This window comes from Anopheles aquasalis, chromosome 3 (genome assembly GCF_943734665.1).
Source record: "Anopheles aquasalis chromosome 3, idAnoAquaMG_Q_19, whole genome shotgun sequence".
Lineage (NCBI taxonomy): Eukaryota > Metazoa > Arthropoda > Insecta > Diptera > Culicidae > Anopheles > Anopheles aquasalis.
In genome coordinates, this window is record NC_064878.1 from 8,322,506 (window position 1) to 8,343,668 (window position 21,163).

The following is a 21,163-nucleotide window of genomic DNA, read 5'->3' on the forward strand; positions in this document are numbered from 1 at the left end:
CACTGGTCTCACGTGCTTAGGAACAGGCAACGAATTGATCCGGTATGGCTAAGCGCTTCTTGCGGGAGCTCTTAATTTGAAGACACTGGCTGGGCCGCTAAAGCGTCGATTCCCAAAACGCGTCCGGAAGTCGAACGGCTGTAAAAGTCCACGTACCGGGAATCGCAATTAACGGCGAGATAGATCACGGAGGCTGCGCTGATGGAAATCACGCCTCGCTTGCCACAGCCCGATCTCAAATTGATCGATCATTACGCATCAACGCACACTCACTGCAGTCAGTGATCGTAGCACCTTAATCCAGTTGTGCAACGACTGACCCATTCGTAAGACATTATGACGGCGATCGGTACAATGTCACAGATTGAACAGGCACTGGTTGGTTTTGGGGATTCGAAAGCACTTTGTAGACCTTGAATAGGGGTAACAGGGCACGTCGTGGCGACGGCAGCGGTGTTAATTGATCAGTTTAGTATAGCTTAGCACGGTCCAGGTATGATCACGTGCTGATTAACACATTCAATTCGTAGAAATGATTCACCCCGCACGCGCGAAACGCGGTGCACAGTCACATCGCCGCGTGACAGACGCACCTGCAAATGATACTGGAATAAAAGTATCAAAAAAAACGATAAGAAACGAATCCCCTTCACGGGCAGACATTACTAATTGTTCGTTCGTTAGTCTGTTGGTTTGTGACCGATAAGGGCGATGGAATCGCACGCAGATCAATCAACACATGTAATTGATTGTGTGGTCTTTGAGTGGTACAAACGTTGATGCAAGTCCAGTGCAGTGCGGGCTGGATAACATCTTTCTTTCGATGGCAAAGCATGTCATCGTGAAACGTTATCGGTGTAGATGGTGCCTGGTGTGCAAAACATTTGAAATACCACACAAGTCTGCATGGATTTTACTTTGGCTGTTGAATGTGCATTTAGAAAACGAAAAATTGACCTCGTGTGGATGTTGCTAGTTGAAACGTGACCGACGCATTAGCGGATACGGACCCGAAATCGGATGGCCTTTATTTGATCTCAGCAACCTTGACCACCGGTAAAACTGTCAGGAATGTGATGCATCATCCTAGTAGACATCGTTTTCGGTGGGTTTAAAGACAACTATGGTTTGGAGAGCACCGCTGCCACTAAGAATGTCTCAACAGAAAAGTGTTTTTTTTACAAAATTGAAACCATTTTTACTGCATCATCAATAAAAAGTACTTCCATTCATGTTATCCAACATGAAATGCTATGACTAATCAAAATAAAGCAACCGTTTAACAGACGGATTAATGACTAATCCGCTACAGATCCGCAGTACTCTTGCTCTAACATCGTACCTTGCCCTCTTGCGTCATAGCACTGTCTACTGTTAACTACTGAGCAAACAGAAACAACGTTTTTACAACGGCTTTGAACATAAAGTCACCTGTTGAGCACACTAATCCCCGGCACGTAGAGTTCAATGGCTCAAAGGTCCGAAAGGGGGTGCCAAAGGGCCCGATGGCCTGCATTTGTACCTCTTCCGTCTTCTTTGCTTTGCCAACAGGTACGCTTGTGCAAATTCGCAAACATTTCGTTTAAAAATAGCCAATCCACTGTGTGCAAACGAGCCCTTTCTGCACTGCACGCGTATAGTGCATCCGACAGATGGTTGCCCTCCGCAACCTTCATGGCATTCGTCCCGTGCCGATGACGATGGGATGTTTTTGTCGGTACAAAGTAGCGTACCACAATGTGAGCAAGGTTGGCGATCCGTATCTAATCGGATGGATCTCGGGCGACGAGCGAATGTCATCAAAGTGACCGATCCTCAGTAGCGAACGAACTTTAAGTGTTCCAAACAAACCGGTTCGGTGTTTTATTGCCAAAAGCACATCTTAATTCTACTCTTGTCGCTAAATGCCTGTTTGTGCTGTCCTAGGTTTAAGCAGAGATCTGCTTTTCGATTATTGTCACAGACGAAATGAAAGATTCTCATTCCTGGGCCTTAAGCCTTGCACACGTTGTGCACCACTAGCCGGTGCTTGTTCAACTGTTTTCCCATTATGAACGCTGCCGGGCACCGGTCACAGCGGAACGGTTTCTCCTGCGTGTGGATCCGTCGATGTATCCGCAGATCACCAGCCAGCGCGAATCGTTTCGCACAAAACTCACACCCATGTGCCCGGATGCCGGTGTGCGTTAGGAGATGGTTTCGAAGGTGTGTTGTCTGCTTGAAGCACTTGCCACACTCGGAACATTCGAAGGATCGTTGCTGTTTGCTGCAAGATGAGTTGCTGCCCGGGTGTTCCCGTTGCAAGTGTAGCTTCAGCTGACGGGGATAGATGAACGCTTCGGAGCAGACCGTACAGCGGTACCTCCGTTCGTGAGTGTGAACCCGTGCCACGTGCTTCTGCCGGTTCCCCGAGGATGAAAAGTGCCGTTGGCAGTGTCCACAGGGGTACGGTTTTTCGTCGAGATGTGTTTTCCGGTGAAGATGTAGATGGCTCGAGCTGACACAAGGCTTCTGGCAAACATCGCAAACATACCGACCACCATCGGCGGTCCCGAAATGGTACCGACGGTGGCACGCGAGACCCGTCGGATTGTGGAATGTCGCGAGGCAAACATCACAAACAGCCTCCAGTGGATGTTGGGCACGAAGATGGTCGGCCAGGTGCAGGACAGTGGGCAACTGCTCTCGGCACAACCGGCAACGTGATTTCAACGGACGTCCGCTGGTACAGTTTGAACCGTTGCCATGGTATAGCAATTGGTGGCGATCCTGGTGGGATTTGCACTGAAATCGGCATCCGCACTCTTTACAGTGTGGCTGGCAGAGGTCCTTTTGGGGTACATTACGTAACGGAGGCCGTGTGGGCGTTCCGGTTCCGCTTGGCAGAAGCGGATCGATCAGCGCAAAGTCCGCGTACGGGGGTTCCTCCAGAGGCGGCAAATACTCACTCTCAAAGGTGACCTCCTTTGCGATAACACTATCGTGCACGCCGATCAACGCCGACAACAGGCAAACATCAGCCTCCTCATCTTCCGCATCCAGTACCGGCCACTCGTCAGCTGGAGACATCAGCAACAGACGACGGATCGGTGGTCGAAGCTAAACTGGGTCGGGTCGTGTGGTCCATCCATGTTTTTGGCCACCGGTCGGTCAATGGCATCAACATATTACCGGGTACGCGCGTGCGCTACCAATTTCACACAACTCTCGTGCAGAACGTGACTTCGTCCGTGGGCGGATAGTATTTTTGGGCGCGGGAGGCCCACCTGGGCGGTGGGTAGACGAACGGATTTGTTTGTTTACGTTTCGACACGCGAGCACAGCAATGGCAGGCGTCTGTCTTTGATCACATGGATGACACAGATGGGAAATCAATCGGAAAACAGAGTTATTTCGCAGCGAATTCATATGGTTTTCTGTGCGGCATTTCAGTTACTCTGTCGTGAACTAATTTTCCATGATTTCCTTTAGTATTTCGACCGTTTGTACGGAGGTTTTTGATTTTAATTCAAGGTTGTACGAGTGGTGGTTTCCTGGGGATGAACTGTCAAGGGAAACGTAAACACAACAAATGGCTGTCAGTCGCCTCCCGCACACACACACAACCGAGCGTTCGAGCGTTGTGGACGTGCTTTGTGGACGGTGTTCGAATTTCTCTCGTGCCCGCGGATTGCGGTATCCTCCGAGGTCCTGCGAATCGCTGAAGGCGCCGAAGGATACCCCGGAAGGATGGCAGCTATCGTGGCGCAGTTGTTGGAGCAGAAAAATCTGGAACGAGTTTGCAGACTTTGCCTAGCCGATGCCACCGAGGTCGGTGACCTGCTGCCGATCTTTCCGATACGCGGCGGGAAAATAAGCAACCCATCGGCCATCACTAATCGGATACAGCAATGCACCTCTTTGATGGTGAGTACTGTTCCTTCATTGAAATATCCAGAAAATCCTACAACCCTAGGACGATCTTGTTGGGCGTGTAGTGAAATGTCCTTCAAGATATCAACCCTCGGCCTAGCAAAAGTGTGTTCTGCTCTGTGATCAAGTACGAAGAGTGGTAAAGCGAAAGAGCGAAGAATTGTGCCGCGTGTGGTGGCAAGGTAGAGTGCTACGAGTGAGGATTGGTACTTTCCTATACCGTTGCCGAAGTAGATACCTGCCTGTGGTCTAGGTAGGCTTTGTGTAAGTTAGGGCCCGCGGCAAAGTAGGCCATGGCACAGGGTGGGTAGCCAAAGCTATACTCGGAATACCCAGAGCTGGGATTGATGGTTGGCCGTACAGGAGTGTGCCCTGTTTCGCTGTGTACTTTGAGGAGGCCTGCAGGGTGCAGGGTTTTTGCGGGTAAAGGCCAGCATATAGTGTGCTATGAAAGCCGTAATAAGTGGTTGCAGAACTGTATCGCTATACTGGGAGACCGGACTTTTGTGCTAATAGCGGAAGAAATCAATTTTAAAACTCATGAAAATCACGTAATGTTTTTATTATTTATTATAGTATAGCATACAATTAGTTTATCTATTAGTGGATAGCATTTATATTAACAAAAACACTTACTATCAGTAGGCAATTTTTGTTTAAATTTTCGTAAAAAAGTCAAATAAGTTCTAGTCTACAATATAACTGCGATGATCAGGTTGTGGATTTATTAAAACTTTCTTTACTGGCTATCTACAGCATCATATCTACTCAGTCTGTTACAATCCGCCTTCGTTTAGCTCAAACATCCAAGCGCAGCCAGAAAAGCAACAGAGTTAAGGTGTAACAAAGCGCTGTTACTGTTCATAAAGGTAGCCCCGGCACTCTTCGGACCCAGTATGACGGATCTTTCATCTACTAAGCGTGTGGCCTTGGCTTTTAACCGAACGCGACGCAAGTTTTTACACTGCAAGGTTTGGGAACGAATTGAGAGTTTCAAGGATACACTCTGTCCTCTGTAACATTACGCAGTAGACTCCCTACTTTATAACAAAAGCCTTTCCAAGACTCTCTGGAACCCGATTTTCGGGGAAAGGGTAAATGACGTCGCCAATTGGTTTCTTATACCTGCTGTTTCTGCTCTCCTCCTTGGGTATACTAAGGACTTGATTCGAAAGACGCTTCTCTATTAGTTGTTCTTATATTTGAGAAGTATGAACTGATACTGTATAGACTTACCGAGGAAGTGGCTAAAGACCTCAGCTATGAGCTGAGGAGTAGCTCACGAAGCAGTCCAGTATGAGATCTTCCACCTATCTCGACATCGGCACGTAACAACTCCATCGTCGGAACGACAACTAGCATCTGTTGCTTTATTTTCACGATTTTCCTTATTTATACTTAACTTTGTTGTCGCCTCTTTTCTTTGCTTTTATATACCAGTTAACATCTACCGGACGACCGATCAAATATCATAAACACCACATGGTCATTGTTGCTATGACCTATTCTACCAGACTGCTTCTTGCCATGTCTGGGTTACTTATTTTAGCTCGCGACTGAGGTTTAGCTCGCCAGTTGTTGTCCCAAAGTGCTGAGTGCATACGAACTGGCCCGGGAGCGATAAAACTCGAACGTTCGATGCGCCGCTCCGGTTACGTTCCATAGCTTGCGCAACATCTGACGGACCTTACATCGAGCGGGCGCGTTTTTGGAAAGTGCTGACTAGTCAGTTGAATTGCTTCTTGGTTGCATTCTGTTTTGTTTTTGTCGTCGATGGAGCTCGATGTACATAGTAAATTAACGGAGCAATCAAGTTAAAAAACTCTCTGCTTCTGTTACTGAATGTTTAAGGCAATGCGAGATTTATGCTAATTATGGGCCATAAACAAGTATTCTTTAGAACTAGTTTTCAAACTTTAGAACATTGTTTTAATATGTTTAATGAATATAATTTAACTTTTTAATATCATATTTTACTTGAATGGCGTGTTATAAACAACTTTCTAAATGTATTAAAGAGCTAAATTTAAGATAGTATCCTAGTGAAGAGCTCCTTCAATATCGTGGCCAATATCCAATATTTTGCCTACCGTTTTCAAACGCTCTAGCAAGTGTTCACACCCTTCGGAACCAGTGAGATGACACAGCTAGAAATACTACGTGTGGCAGCAAATCCCCGGAGCGTTGACTGGGAGTTTTTGTTGCCGCACTGTGCCTGGGGAAGGTTTCCACCCTGTTCACCGACCCATCATCAAATGTCCGATCCCGGGAATATCAGACAGCTTTCGTACGTATTTTGCTTGAAATGTACACGCAGTCCAGCTACATGCTCTCCCTCTCTCTGTCTCTCTCGCTTTATCCGCACGCCTTAATGTGGCCAACGCAATGCCTATCTAGCAGTTGACAGAGAAAGCAAGGCCATCGGCGGGATGGGTTCTGGGCTCGCCTAAACCATGTCCTGCAAGCATATATCCGCTCTGCGCTATCCTTGTGTGACACCCTTGAACTACTGAATCGTACGTTTCGAGGCAAGACCATTCCAAAACGGATGACCCTACGCGCCGAGCAGTGTAGCAGCTGAGCCGGTAAGCGTATAAGGGAGAGCAAGTGTTGAGGAGTGAAAGAGAGGGAGAGAGCGCGCGAAAGCATGCAGCAGCACCAGCAGCAAGGAATAAGGATTCTCTGGCCCGAAGCACGGTACCGAAGGAAGAACCATTTCCCGAAAAGAGGCAGTTTCTTTTCGTGATTCTTGGTCGTTTTTTTTTTGTTCGCTTTTCGTTCACTCGCCTACTGTGATCATCGGGTCCGTCATCATCATCGTGCTCGTCGTGGTCGTCATCGGTTACCTATGCGACCGTGCTGGCTGACACGGCACACTGCCTTTATGTCGCTCTCGGATGGCAAAAGGCGACCGGTTCTGTTGCTTCTTGGCAAATCGCCCCGACATCGTACGGAGCATGGGATGCGAGCGTTCGCGTTCAACAACGAGTGCAAGGAGATTGTTCTTCCCGTTCGTTCCGTTCGTTCCGTTCGTGGTTTGCTCTCTCCTCGCCATCGTATCACAGCCAGCATGCGATATCGTGCATTGCAAGCACGGAGATGAAGAGTTCTCCTCTTGCATTTCTTCATTTCCTACCGTTCGTTCGTCCGCCGAACGGGCGCTGAGTGGATCTTGTACCGTCTGGAGGGATCTTCACGATGTCGGTCGACGCTAGCTCGAGCCGCAGCTGCTGCTACGACGTTCGTTCTCTCTCAAGTTCGATGCTTTAACCAGCAACAGCTAAATGGCATCCCGACCCAAATCGACTGGTTGGGGCAAATCCGTTGCGTAGCGTGAGCGATGTTCGCGGCGAATGAATGACAGGATCCGGTACGCTAGAGGTGGATGCCGTATCTGGATGCTTCTCGTAGATGGGAAACGGGAAAAGTATCGGGCAGCTGGTAGGCCCATTGGTTGGCGATGGCAGGTGTTGTCGGTACAGATGGCGAACGGCGTGTTTGTGATGTTTCGAACCGCAAACTATGGCGTGGAAAAGGAAGCCATGTTAGTCGAAGTAGCCACTGCTTGCTGTTGCGCTGTAGCAGAAAGAGTAGGGCAGAAGAGAGTACACAGGGGTTGCTGCTGTAGGTGCAGAGGAGAGCACTTCAGAAGACCGTTCGTTGAGACCATCATCCCGCATTGTCGGTCCCCATGCCATCGAGCAGCAAAAGTCTATCCCATGCCTTGACAGCGCAGGCGAGAGCTCTAGAGCGGCAACAGCCTACTATGGACCGAGAGCAGAATAGGCGTTGTTCAGGTGCCTGGGTATATACCAGCCGCAGCAGCGAACGGACACGAACTCGTTTCTCTTTCTTGCTTTCGTGTAACGCTCGCTCTCTTTCTCTTTCTGTCGTGCGCGCACAACATCGAAGCATGCTGTGTGAGCCAAAGCGCAAGGACAAAATGATGGCAACGTTGCGCCTGGTCTTGCCACGTCGAGCATAACGCAGCAAGCGCTGTTGAAGTAGGTAGGGAAGAGCAAGCAATATTAATACTCTCTGGTTCGGTCTGGTTTCTGGTCCGGGTCTGGTATTTGTCTGGCAGAGCGCAGCGACTGCTTCAGGAAATTATCTGCGCCGTGTGCGCGTCTATGTTCACTGTACAGCCGGAGACAACTCCGGGGGCCCCTCGGGGCTCAAGCGTCCTTATCATGCCGCTAGGATCGTACAGTAGTGTCATGACCTCGGACAGCGCACGTACTTTTTCTTGTAGACCGATGTCGAGGCGTAAAATATGTATTTTCCTCTTGACAATCCACTATGTACAACTCGGCTGCAGTTGTGAACTCGATCCTCCGTATATAATACACAGAAACCCACCCACCCACCCACCCGTCACGGTTCCAAGGGTTCTGGCACTATGGAAACGTGCTGCTCTGGGATCGTGACGCGCGCTTGCTTGCGGTCGTCTAGTAGCACACCAGAGAGCGAGGGTTGAGTCGATGCCATAAATTCCTTGAAACGGCATCCGACAGCCGGCATCAGTAGCCCCCCGAGGGGGTGGTAGTGGTCTCGTCATCATCCCTTGTTGCTGCTGGCGAAAATACTATGCAGCAGCAGCAGCACTAGACACTAGGGTGCAGATGTACGAAAATAATCGATAAACCGTACCCCAAAAATCTCGCTCTCAGTCGTTCTCTCGCGCTCCCACTGTTCCTTTTGGACGCGATGTGCAAGATGAGAAACAGTTGGGTCTTTGTGGTCTTCTTTTCATCCGACCAGTTTGCGTAGGTTTATGCTCCGCATCCGCCGAGGTCCACAGGCGAGAGACGGAGCTTTCCACTCGTCTCGTCTACGCGGCCGCTGCTATGTTACCGGCAGAACTTGCGCTTGAGTTGCTGTAGGTAGCTGTGTCTCTGGAACTGGTCCGGGGTAGACGTTAAATCTGCGATCGAGGTTATATCGATTGCTTTGCCTGAGGGTTGGATCCTGCGCAGTAAAGTGCTACTGCTTGGTAACCGCCTCGTTGTTTTTTTTAAACAAGAGCTTATGTAGGTGTATTCCTGGAGAAATCGCTGATCGTTGTTGTCCTATATTTTACAGATTTACTAGTAATGATGCGTAATCGGATATACAACTTAAACTTTGAAAACATTCAACAGTCATTTTAGTAAAGTTATATAACATTTTTAATGTTGCTTAATATGAAATAATAGAGTTAGTGAACTTTGTATAAACATTATCCTGCAACTATTTGGATTATTAAGTAATGTTATATTTAACTTGCTTTTTCAATTATTTTTGTTATTCACTTTATTTGTTAACTGTACAGAAGTTCAAATTACTTGCGGTTGAATGGAAGATTTCAATAAGAATGTTTAAGTTAATTAATATTTGCAAGAATAGCAGCATTTCCATATGAAACTTTTTGAATTACTACACTTATGCAAATTTGTTTGGACTTTTTGTTAAAAAGTTGCATAATTAATTTCGTTGATTTTAGTGAGACATTGCATAATTAATACACTGTATATAAAATGCATTATATTATTACACGTTGTCTTATTTACTATGGATTGTGTTATATATAACATATCAAGTAATGTTTGTAGCAGTTTACAAACAGTTTAAATGTTTATATACTTGTTTTTACTTAATTGCGATTAAATCAATCAGTTTATATACTTTGATTTTGCTATATAAAGTTTGCTGGATCATTTAAAAGTAAACATTATCTTACTATTTTTTATAATATAATTTTACTAAAGTCAATAACTTATAATAAAATATTCTTTTGGAATCAAGTAAACAAAGGTTTCCGATACTAGTTGCATTATATTTCCGTTATATACAACTTTATAGAACCTTTTATCGCTGTTAGAGTACAGCCGGAAGGATAAGCTATATTCTTTGATGTGCCTAGAAGTTTACTGCTGCTCAGGACGCCCGAGAGTGTAACCTGTCGAAAATCCGCTGAGACAGCATCCGTCGTCCCCTCGGTAACCCCGACAGTTTGCGTCCTCTTATCGGCGATAAAGTTTCATGTCAATTATTCGCACACTTTTTGCCGCAAGCACGTATAGCGAACCGAAACGACGCCGCTTGCTTGCTCGTTGTCCTGCGGATTGTGTTCCGTTTCAGAGCGTATCTTGAACCCCTTGATAGCTCTGCATCGAATACTCGTCCGAATCACAATCGACAGCCCGCGACGACCACCAACGGGTTTGAAAAGGGTGCCACATCCGTCAGCTTCCGCGGCTATCAAGTTATGTCCTCTAGGCCCGCCAGCTAGCCAGCCCGGGTTTGTTATTTGCGATCTCGCTATTGGCACTTGTCCCAGCGCCGTTGCTCGACCATGCCGCGATGATTAGGATCAAGTGTATCCATCGTCATCATCAGCAGCAGCAGCAGCATCATCATCATGGTCATCGGCATCTTGCTCGTGACGAGAAGGAATCTCACCGGCCCTTTTTGGACCTTCGGTGGGAGATGAGATGTGCTCTCGATATGCTCTCCTCCTCCTCCTCCTCCACCTGGCACAGCTGGCGTTCGCGCTCGGTCCAGTTTGGCATCGGGGACCTTCTCACTAGTTCACCGTTTTCATGCTGCTCTTAAGAAAGCGCGTGTGCGTCAGGAAGAGATAGCGAGAGAGACAGAGAGCGAGAGAACGAAAAACTGGACATGTTGTTGGTGGATTGTTGCAGCAAGGCGGCGGCGTATCTGCAGTATCTGCCATCCGCTGTAGGGAGTTTCAAGGAAACGTCGGACCAGCATAAGCCAGAGCCAGCCAGCGTTGCTACGAACGATCAACGTTCGCGTCGCGTCGTGCATTGCGACCAGCGAACATCAGCAACACCCAAACCAATGCTTCTCGTTCGCATTCTGAACCCATTGCTCGCCCTTTGGCTCTCGTCTGACCCGTCCTCCCCCCCTTCTTGGCATGAGCGCGCGCGAGAATGTCGAGAAATAATGTCGGCCGGAATATCCAGCACACCTCGCATTGCTCTTGTGTTCCCGGGGCTAAATGGATTTCTGGAAAGGAAAAAAAAATATATCCCGACTCCATCTCCGGCAGATAGGCAGGCTGAAGTGGTGTAGCATGTTCTTTTGGGGAATCTATTCCTTCTCGGGGACGAGGGAAAGATTTTCGGATTTTTGTTTCGATTTTGCGATTTAATCTTTTGGATAATTCTTGTTCTCTTTTACAATAAATCTATTGTATGTTGCCAAACATTTCTCATATAACATTTCTCATATTCCCACAGACGATATTAATATAAAGTTGTGGACGACTTATAACTCTTTGTTGATTTGTCAATTTTTCTGATTCCAAAATACAAATTTTATAAATTTTCTAGCTTGAATCTATCTTAAACTTCTACAATAGGATACTATAGCATCACGGTCGACAATTAAACCTCGCAAACCAACCTCTCTGAGTCCCTAACAGAGTTTCGCGACGAATACGGCAAGACCCGCCACCAAATATCATCGAGACCGCGTTTGACCTTCCTGCAGTAGTTGCCTTCTGCGTGGGGTCGGTTGGTCGGTAGCGATTATGAGATATTTTTCGGAGCATGCGCCGAAGCTTTGCCTTCCTCTGGGAGGTTTCCGGTGAACGCCAGGCCCGAGACTCGAGACTTCTTCTCGCTACAATGGAAACAACGCTCGGGACTCTGCGGTTGTGTGGGATCTACAGCGAGAGTTATCTCCGCCAGGCTTATAGATAGGGTCCGGTTTAGCCGAAGCTTCTCCTGCTGCTGCTGCTGATGATGATGATGATGATGATGATGATGGTGCACACATACGACGGTACATGGGTCGAACAGAGTGAAATCTGAACGTTGGGTTTCAGGTCTCTATCACGTAGAGATGGGTGATTGAGAGTTTGAAAGCCGCTATTGCGCTGTGGGCCTGTCGGAGAGACAAAATAGGATCGATATCGAGTGGTAGCTCTACCTCGTTAGAGGGTTGTTCTTGCCCCAGGGAAGAGCTTTTGGATACTTTTACTTCATGAGGAGTTATGGTCTATTTATCGAGCTCGTTTACCAGTTCTAAAACAGTGTAGATGAACTTGGTCTGTTGTCGAATGCTATGTAGCTCAACGACTAAGTCTGGAATCTCCGTTTTATTAGATTGATAGATAGACGTAGAAATAGAAAAGAGCATAAACATAGTAATATTTCGATATTCAACCAGAATCCCGTGTCTATTCTGTTTGAAAACGAATAATACTAAGCGTATTCGGCTTGTACCTTGGGCAGAGACGTGGGAATGTGCTCTATATGAATTCTAATTATTCAAATGTAGAGCGGAGGCCTCTAGACTTGGCCTACAATGTTAGTAATCTCGACATGCTGTGTCAGTATCTTGAAATATTGTTGATCATGAGAGAATTGAACTGCTCGGAGTCGGAATTCAATGGCAAAGGACCCCATTTAAGTATTTCCAATATTTTAAGAAGCTGTTTTATTAAAATTACACTGCTAGAGTAACATTGCTCATAAAAGTAGTTAATAAGGACTGAAAGAATCCATTTTGCAGACAGTAAAACAACCTGATTTATCAATATGTAATTTTCATATGAAGTTAATGCTAAATTGACCAAGCACCGCACAATATTGTAAAACAATTTTTACATAACATGTCACCTATATGGTGATTTAATAATATCGCAATAATGGCGACTTTTAATTGCGATAAGTATTTCAGCTAAATAGTTGTGGTTACTAAGTCAAAGCGATCAAGGCAAGGGGACTTAAGAACGTACTGCAGTGTTAAATGGTGCCGGTCGAAGGTTTCCGCCTCCCTATTTCTGTGATGCTATGTTCGAGATGATATACGCAACATAAACAATTGGGACACTATCTAGAGTCCCTGTTTCTGAAGAACGAATGCGAGCAGCTCGTACGTATCGCTCGATGAACTGTGTGGCCAAAAAAGGGCGTTTACCAATGAGCATTAGTTTTTTAGAGCCACCAATCTCCCGCGCCTGGCATGTGTCACAAGCTAATCTACTTTTTTCTTTCTCATTTTAGATCGATCCTTCGATGAAAGGTCCCCGATGGATCTGCGAGTTGTGCCACGTACGGCTGGAGGACTGGTACGCTTTTCGCGAGCAGTGCCTCGGTTCGGATGAGTATCTGCGGTTCAACATGCGCCAGTGGATCGACAATGAAGCGGCCAATAAAACGCCGGAGGAACAGGAACCATCGATGGTGCACGATGGACGCGCGGAATCGCATTCAACTCCAAGCACAGAGCAGCCGAACCCCCGTGGTTCCAGTAGTTTGGCCCACAGGCGGAAGAGCGTGTTTGAGTGGACCGTGCCGGATGCCAGAGGTGATCAGAGGGTGATTGTAGAGTTGCTGGGCGATGAAGAAACGACTAACGGTAACGGTACCCACAATACACTGTCCAACGGTGGCCATCCAGCGATCGAAACACCACCGATGGAAGAAACGGCGATCGTGGACCAGACGGTCCCTCCACCGGCGAAGGAAACGGTGATGGCATCGCCGGGTCTCGATTGGTCGCTAGAGTTTCGGGCACGCGTCAACAGCCAGATGCACATCCTAGCGGGTGCTCCGCGTCCATACGAGTGTAAAATCTGCCGCAGCAGGTTCAAGCGACGCAACAATCTCCGGCGACACATCCGAGCGAACCACGCGGATGAGATCATCGTGGGTGAAAGCCCAGCCGAAGAGTTTTACGCTCTAAGACCGCCGACCCTCGACAAGCAACAGCTGCGGCAACAACAGGAACAGCACCAACAACAACACGAGCTGCATGTGCAGAGCAATGAAGCCGCAGAACCGAACGCGTTTGCAGGTGACAATGCAAGCGACATGAATAGTCAATCCCTACAGCAGCAGCAGCAGCAGCCAGTGTATCAGTGTACAATTTGTCCCCGGAGCTTCAAGATGCCAGCCCACCTAGCCGTACATCGGAAGGCACATTTACAGAAGGACCTGCGAGCAAAGGAGGCTGCGGCGTTGGATCACCAACGGCAACAGCAGCAACACGAATCACAGATGATGATCCCTCCCGTACGAACATTCGGTAGAAAAAGCGACATCGAACCCTGTGCCATCATCCAGCTGTCCGATGATGATGATGACGATGATGATGTGGTTGTCAATGCGTCGCAGGGATCTACTGCTACTGGTGGAGGTGAGACAGAAGAACAGAATGGTATCTACGCAACCGCCAATGGGACTACCAACGGTTACCAGGACGATGAGCAGGCCGACGATGGGTTCGATGAGGATGAAGGTAGTCTGAAAGAGTCCTCCCTGGAACCTTCCTCCCTTGCGATCGTCGAGCTCGGTGCCGATGATGATGAGACGGAAGTGATCATTCCACCGGATGTGGATCCGTGGAAGATGAAAAAACCGGACAGACAGCGTGCGACCCTTCCAGTCTCTTCTTCGTCCTCTTCTTCGCCACCACCAGCCCCGCTGCTGCCGAGATCACGCCCGGGACCGCTCTCCTCCAAACGAAGACACACAACGACGGGTGGCGATGAGACTGAGCAACTTTCAGCGTCCTCTGGGACTCCAGGGATGCACCAGAGCGCTGTTCCTCCTAGCAGCAAGCGGTCAGCAACGTCGACGACGCCCCTGATGCATGCAGGCCCCATCCCCTACAGATGTCACTTTTGTCAGGAAACCTTCCCCCAGGAAGAACTACTAAGATTGCACCTGAAGACGCACGGAAATAATGCACCGGCCCCATTCCGTTGCGGCTGGTGCCGGAAAGGTTTCCGTTACCGACAAAACTACATGATCCACGTGGAGAAGCAAACGTGCCGTACACAATCCACTGGAACCGCTGCGGCATCGACTGTGGAGTTGTTGAACGGTGGAACCGGTGGTGGTGGTGGTGCTGCATCGACGGTGGTACCAAGATTAGTGGCCAAGAAACGCGCCTGGTAGTAGTATTATGAACCGGATTAGACATTACTATACCCTCAGATACTCAGATATATGCCGAAGGATCTTACCCCCTAGTATTAAATGAACTTAGTATTTTGAAAAGAAAAAAAACGATTATGAAAGCATAACACGCGTTCATTGATGTAGCGCTCTCTAGGTTATGAATTACTAGGATAAGGAATCGTTCTTCCTCGACCGTTCGGCGCTTCCGGTGGAACCATGCCACGCCATGAGGATGGTGGGCACCAAAAGGGGGGATGGTGGCGCATCAACGCGTCGTCTGCCATACAAACCAACCGCGGGTATTTCCCGCAAAGCATTCCTGAAAGTGTTTTAGCTTTTAGTTCTGGATTGAGATAGCAGCGTCCTTTCTCTCTCTCTCTCTCTCTCTCCCACACACGTTGTAAGCGATCCGAGGAACGGAATTAATTTAATAAAGTGATGAGTTAATACCTTTTTTATAAAGTCATAATAAATTACGTTAATTAAATGAATGCATTCATTCCCTACAAGTAAACCATAGCTCTCTTCCGAGCATTGAAGAGAAAATCCAAGGATTTAAAATAAAATTTAAACTTTTATTTACCGCCTTATTAAAAGAGAGTCGCATCTGGTTTGTGGAGGCCTTAACCAAGTCAGTCCCCTTCGGGAACAGCACAGTCCAAGCACTTGCTAGTTGTAAACGAAAGGTTTAACGTTTGAATCGTTTTAAATCGCGGTTTTTTGGGAAAAATCGGCGGTTCGTTCAAGTAGTTTTGTTTAAAATAGTAGTACGTTCTTTCTTTTGTAAATTGTTCCGTTGTTCTGTCCCTTAAAAAATGGTGCCGGAAGAAAAATGAGTGATGGGATAAACTTTATCGACTCGTTACCGGAGGAGGCAAGTGAAGAAATGCCGGTTGTAACCGTTGAGTAAATCGGAAATAAACGATTTGAAAGCATTACCAAAATGGTAATTGTAGTCTGTTTAGTTTGTGACATGAGAAGGAACTCGATACCCTCGACGCCCCGTGCCGTTTTTCGGATGAAGCATAGGAAATACAGGTGAGCTTTGGCCGTAATGTTATCTTTCAACATAGAATATATTCCCCATCTTTCTTTTCCTCTCTCTCTCTCCGGTTCTCTGTCTCTGTTCTACTATCTTTTAAGCGATCCCTCAACGTCACTTAGTACCTGCAGCATGGAGGATCCTCCAGCTGGGCCTCTAATATAGGTTCATTCTCATTGCTTGCTTCAAACCATACCATACGCATGGTTTACGCTATGCAGTGATGTGTGGTGTACGTCGTGTGTCTGTTGCGAATGTGGTCTCCTCCTAGTTCCACCTTACTGATTACAGCTATTTAACTTTGCTCTGCTCGCCGCCCGCTACTAACGATAACAGGATGAATGAATGAATGTCCGACCAACCGGAGGACTGCGCGTTTCTTTAAATATACACAACTATCAAACACAAAATGATAAAGAAGAGCCAAATGAAATGAGTGGGCGTGTGCGTGCGCGAGGACAGGAAACAAAAACGAATCTATGCGTACCTAAAAACAAAACACTAAACGAATGAACAAGGAGGGATAGAAGGGGATGGATGGATGGAGTGACAGGGAGCGATTGGGAGCGGAAAGGGATGGTGGTGGTGATGTTGATGATGTTGGCGCATAATTGCTTCTCGCGAGTCAGGCGAGAGTTTGCGCCTTACGATTATCCTTCTCCTTCTGCTTCTGGTTAAGTCATTACGGCCACTTAAGTACACGTGCGCGTGTGCGCAAAACGATCACTCCGCTCCTCTCCGATCCTCTGCCAAGTGCCAGGTGAGTGGAAGGAAAGCACACAAAAACCCTATGTACAGAAAGGGGGCTCGCTCGCTGGCTGGCTGTTCCGATCACAATTGTTTCCCGGTCAATTTCCTCACTAGCTACACTCCGATGCCTTCGCTCCGATTGCTTCCCTAACTACTACTCCCTTTCCTTCGCTCGCTTGCTTTCCTTTCTATCATGTCCTGTCTGCCGTTTATTCGCCTTCAGCCCCCTCTAACCCTCTCCTATTGCTTAGTGGATTAAGTAGAACTCCTTTCTTGCAGGGGGGCTACAGCTGTTGTCCTCCTTCTGAAGCGTCTCTCAATTTCCAGTCCCTTTTGCTTTTGAACCACCGAATTGAAGAGAAAATCGGAGACTTCCTCTTCTTCTGTTCTGGCGACGTTTGGATTTGGTTGATACGATGGTGGCGCGGATTAACGACTGGAGCTGGTACACGCGGTCCACTTCCTACATCAGCACACAGCATCGCCGGGACCGGGTGCTGTCACTCACGACGTCACTGGTGTTGCCACTGAACTTGGACAGCGTACCGCCGGGTGTGCCGGGTTCGCTTTCACCGGTTGTCACCAGGGACGATCCACCGTGCAGTGAACCGTTCCCGGTTCCGGTTCCGATTACACTGCCATCGTAATGTTGCTGCTGTTGCTGTCCCGCGCGATGATGGGCAAGATGGGGCGAATGGTGCTGGAGCTGGTGATGATGGTGATGGAGATCGTTCGATACGAGCGACAGCTCCACCGGTGTTCCTGATGTGCCTCCTCCCATCATGGTGCCGTTCGTCGGTGGTGTCATCGAGCCATTGCCGGCTCCACCATTGCTGAGGCTACCGGTTAGGCTCGGTGCGGTGCCACTGAGCAGGGACCCGTTCTCCGGGCTCACGCTCGAACGGTTCTGCGAGCGGTGCTTCTTCAGATCGGCCAGCGTACCTGCGACAGACGGATCTGATGATGTTTAATGGCCAAGATGGAGTGCGGTGTGGTAGGGTGCGGTACGTGTATTGAGTGTTTCAAGCGTTCAGGGAGTGCACGTTCAGAATAGTGGTTTTGTTGTTGAAAGGAAAAGGTGTTATCAGTTGAAAGCAAAGTATATCGTGAAGTGAGATAGAGAGAAGAGAAGAAAAAAGAAAAGAGAAAGAGAGAAAGAGAGAGAAAGAGAGAGAGAAAGAAGAAAATATAGAAAGAAAAGGGCGATCGTTAGGGATCAGGCGAATAATAATAGTTTTCTTCCTCGCAGGATTCGTTTGTTAGACATTTCGAGTGAGGTACAATGATTCGATGCATGCAGCAACCAACATCGTCAAACCAACCGTCCTCCGCAGGCCTTAATATGCTGATGATATGTTGCTGATGATAAGCGAGGGTTTCGTACTTACAAAAGTGGAGGTTTGTCTCAAAAAGAAAGAGAGAAAAGTGGTAGAATCTTGGAACCAACTCGTGAAAACCTTCGCTCTATCACTAGAACGACACATAACAACTTTAAGAAGCAACAATGGTTCACAAGTCACTTAAAATTCGTAAAAAAAAACGGTTTGAAAACTTATCGAAATGACTAACTGGCGTTCGTTTGTCTTCGATTAAGCGAGTCTAACTAGTCACAGCTAGTGATGGGCGCTCGGAATCGCACCGACGATTCCACTCCGATTCCACGCTTGCAAAAAATCGGAATCGTTTCCGACCCAGATCGATTCCGGGAATTTCAGGGCGGAAAGTTCGGCGCAGCAGTATTGTGATCTGTTCTTCTGCTTTGGTACGCCATTCGCCGTAGTTGTTGATTGTTTTGTTTTAGCCTACGACTTTGTTTACGTTTTCGTGGCCTACCTGCTGCTGCCTGACTCCCGTTGTTTTAGTAGAGCCAAGGTCAATTCCACAAACAGTTGAACATTGATCTTGACCTTGATCTTGGCGATTAAAGTAGAGTGGCAAGACGCCATTTTTCAGTTCGCACATGATCAAGGTCAGCCTACCCACAGGTACGGCCGCTTCACAGGTACCGATCCCCGAGTCGATTCCGGGAATTGAGTTCAATTGAGACTTTGGGGTGGGAAAGTTCGGCGCAGCACTGTGATTGTTCTTATCTGCTTTGGCGCCATTTCGCAAATTTGCTTTGCTATTTTTTTACATTAAAGAGGAGTTAGCGGCTTTTCTGTTTTGGCAATCGTATGGAACGTTACGCTGACCTAAAAGATGTCCTGTCCCTAAAAGATGTACCTTTCAAACAAAAGGATTACTCACATTAAGATAACACCACCAGACATTTTCTTATTGAAAAAGTCCTGTTTACTTTGCGACAGACCATGTAGAACCAAGATCACAATGAATGAATTTCACAGTTAAACATTGTTCTTGAGATTGAACCTCCCCCTCAACCCTTCCCTCCCGCCACAACCTACCGGAATCGTTCGGAATCGATTCCGGGCTGAGGCCTGTTTTGCCCATCACTAGTCACAGCTTGCTCGATGATGCCATGATGGCTTCTATGGTTGCTCTGTTTCGTACAAAAACTCCCTTGATTTTTAGCATCGTTTTGAAACGTTCAAAGCACAAATAATTGAAAGAGTCACCACAAGCGTATCTCGAGTGTGACGCAAAGGAATTGCGTTTGGCCACGTATTACGCGTGAAGATGCGATGCCCGATGTCCTCGACAACATGAAATGACGTAATGATCCGTGCGTCCCTTTTTCTGCGAAGGATAGCCATCTCAAGCTATTTATTTTTCCCTAAATTGACCCTTGATGTGCTAAAAAAACTAGCGCTTAAATTGCGGCTAAAGATAATTTACGTCCGCTCCTACTTTTTTGTTGGTTTGTACTTCCACTTCCGCACCAACAACAGCACCACGAGAGAGAGAGTAAAAACGGGTCAAATAAAATTTGCAATTAATTTTAACGTCCACATCATTAGAGGGAACCACACCACCGGTGACGGTGATTACGGTTTCTTGTGAAAGGGGAAAAAGCCCACCGAAAGAGAAAAGGTTAAACAGTCCTTCTGGTATTCGTTTTTCTTGCAACAGTATCGTATCGATACGCATCTGATGGAGGCGCCACACAAAAAGGGAGGTGCCAAATGCAACCACTGCAGTCGTCCATCAAGCGATGAATATGAAATGACGCCGGCGGAGAGTTCAATAGAACGAGGATCGATCGAGGATCATACGGAGTGCAATGTAGTGGTGCTGACAGAAGGTAGGAAAAAGGATCCACTCGATGCATGAGAAAGCAAACGAAAGCAGGAAGAAGATGTGCGCACAGATGGTACAGCGAGAGAGAGAGAGAGAGATGAAGGCATGCACTTACCGACTAGCACCGTCACCTGGACGTTGATCTTGCCGTTCTCACTGTTCGAGGTGGAGTACACCTCGGCGGCGGCGGCCGTAGCAGTGCTACCGGCTGCCCCCTGACCCGTACTGGCAGCCGTGGCCGATGCCGCCGATAGGCTACTCGACTGGCCACCACCGCCGCCACCGTTCGTCGCTGGAATGCTAGAGTGCTGATGATGCAGATGATGGTGGCCACCACCGCCACTGACTAGACCGGCACCGGTCGCGAGGAGCGGACTGGAACCGCGGCTCTTGCCACCCTCGATCAGGTACGTCTCATCGTTGTCCTTGCCTTCGGGCGATCGGCGATCGTACTGGTTGAGCGTCGGTGAACCGCCACCGCTCGGCGATCCGTTTCCTCCCTTCCCGGACCGATGATGACCGTTCATCATGCTGTTGTTGTTGTTGTTGTTAAGGTTGTTCATGTGGCGCACACTGTTGCTGACTCCATTGGTGCTGCTGTTGCTGTTGTTGTTGATGTTGTTGAGATGGGCGGTGCCGCCATTGCTGATGTGATGATGGTGGTGATGGTGTGGTGGTGGAGGTGTGGATGATGCAGCGTTATTGTTATTGTTGTTGTTACTGTTGATGCCATTGCTGATGATGGTGGTGGTGGTGGTGGTAGCATTGTTGCTGCTGCTCGAGGTGCTCGTGCTCGTGCTGGTAGTATTGATGGAGGCGGATGATGAGGAGGACATGGAGGTCGCATGCTTGGAAGATGATACCGAGCCGGACGACGGATTGTTATTGTCACCGTTTGCCGTTGCGGCGACACCGGTCGCGTTGTTGGCTGGGGCGGCCCCACTCGCCACACCATCCGGTGTTGTGTAGCCCTACAAAGAGACAGAGAGAGAGAGAGGAAATGATGAGTGAATTGATTGGAAAAGGAATCATCCATTGATAGCCTATATAGAATGAACAAAAGTGCCAATTCCCCTCCTAACAATGGACAACCCAAACTTCTACTGGCTGAGAACTGAAGTTCCCGTTCATTTCGTTTGATATGGCCAACATAATTCGCCCAGTAATGACCATTCCGATAGCGATAGCGATCGATGGTCTTTGTTAAGCCACATCTATTTATCAGAATGAGAAACTACCACCTCGGTACCATTCCTGCGTCCCCTGAAACGATGGGAATCCTAGTCGCGAGCCACAATACCAGGGGAATGCAGTGCGCTCCAACGCGTTTTTCCCTATTGTC

At 47.8% G+C, this 21,163-nt stretch overlaps 3 protein-coding genes across 9 annotated transcripts in view; 1 reads left to right on the plus strand and 2 right to left on the minus strand.

The window, feature by feature from the left end:
- Nucleotides 1–1,837: 1,837 nt before the first annotated feature.
- On the minus strand, nt 1,838–3,295 carry LOC126578879 (zinc finger protein 239-like). The gene has a single exon (XM_050241865.1). The coding sequence runs from the start codon at nt 3,067–3,069 to the stop codon at nt 1,993–1,995; it is 1,077 nt and encodes a 358-aa protein (XP_050097822.1). The 5' UTR covers nt 3,070–3,295; the 3' UTR covers nt 1,838–1,992.
- A 382-nt stretch (nt 3,296–3,677) lies between these two features.
- Nucleotides 3,678–15,234, plus strand: LOC126578871 (uncharacterized). The gene is made up of 2 exons (XM_050241836.1): nt 3,678–3,906; nt 12,930–15,234. Exons 1-2 carry the CDS (start codon nt 3,730–3,732, stop codon nt 14,826–14,828), a joined length of 2,076 nt encoding a protein of 691 aa, XP_050097793.1. The 5' UTR covers nt 3,678–3,729; the 3' UTR covers nt 14,829–15,234.
- Nucleotides 15,235–15,899: 665 nt separating this feature from the next.
- The window catches only part of LOC126578867 (protein phosphatase 1 regulatory subunit 12B-like), a 74,704-nt gene continuing 69,440 nt past the window's right edge, over nt 15,900–21,163 (minus strand). For 6 of the 7 annotated variants that reach the window (XM_050241829.1, XM_050241828.1, XM_050241827.1 and 3 more), the window contains exons 9-10: nt 19,937–20,792; nt 15,900–17,580 (exon numbers count right to left, since the gene is read on the minus strand). In XM_050241829.1, the coding sequence (XP_050097786.1) occupies nt 17,087–17,580; nt 19,937–20,792 (1,350 nt within the window). In that variant the 3' untranslated portion in view covers nt 15,900–17,086. The remainder of the gene's footprint in view (nt 17,581–19,936; nt 20,793–21,163) is intronic. The other variant, XM_050241832.1, reaches the window with a different exon arrangement.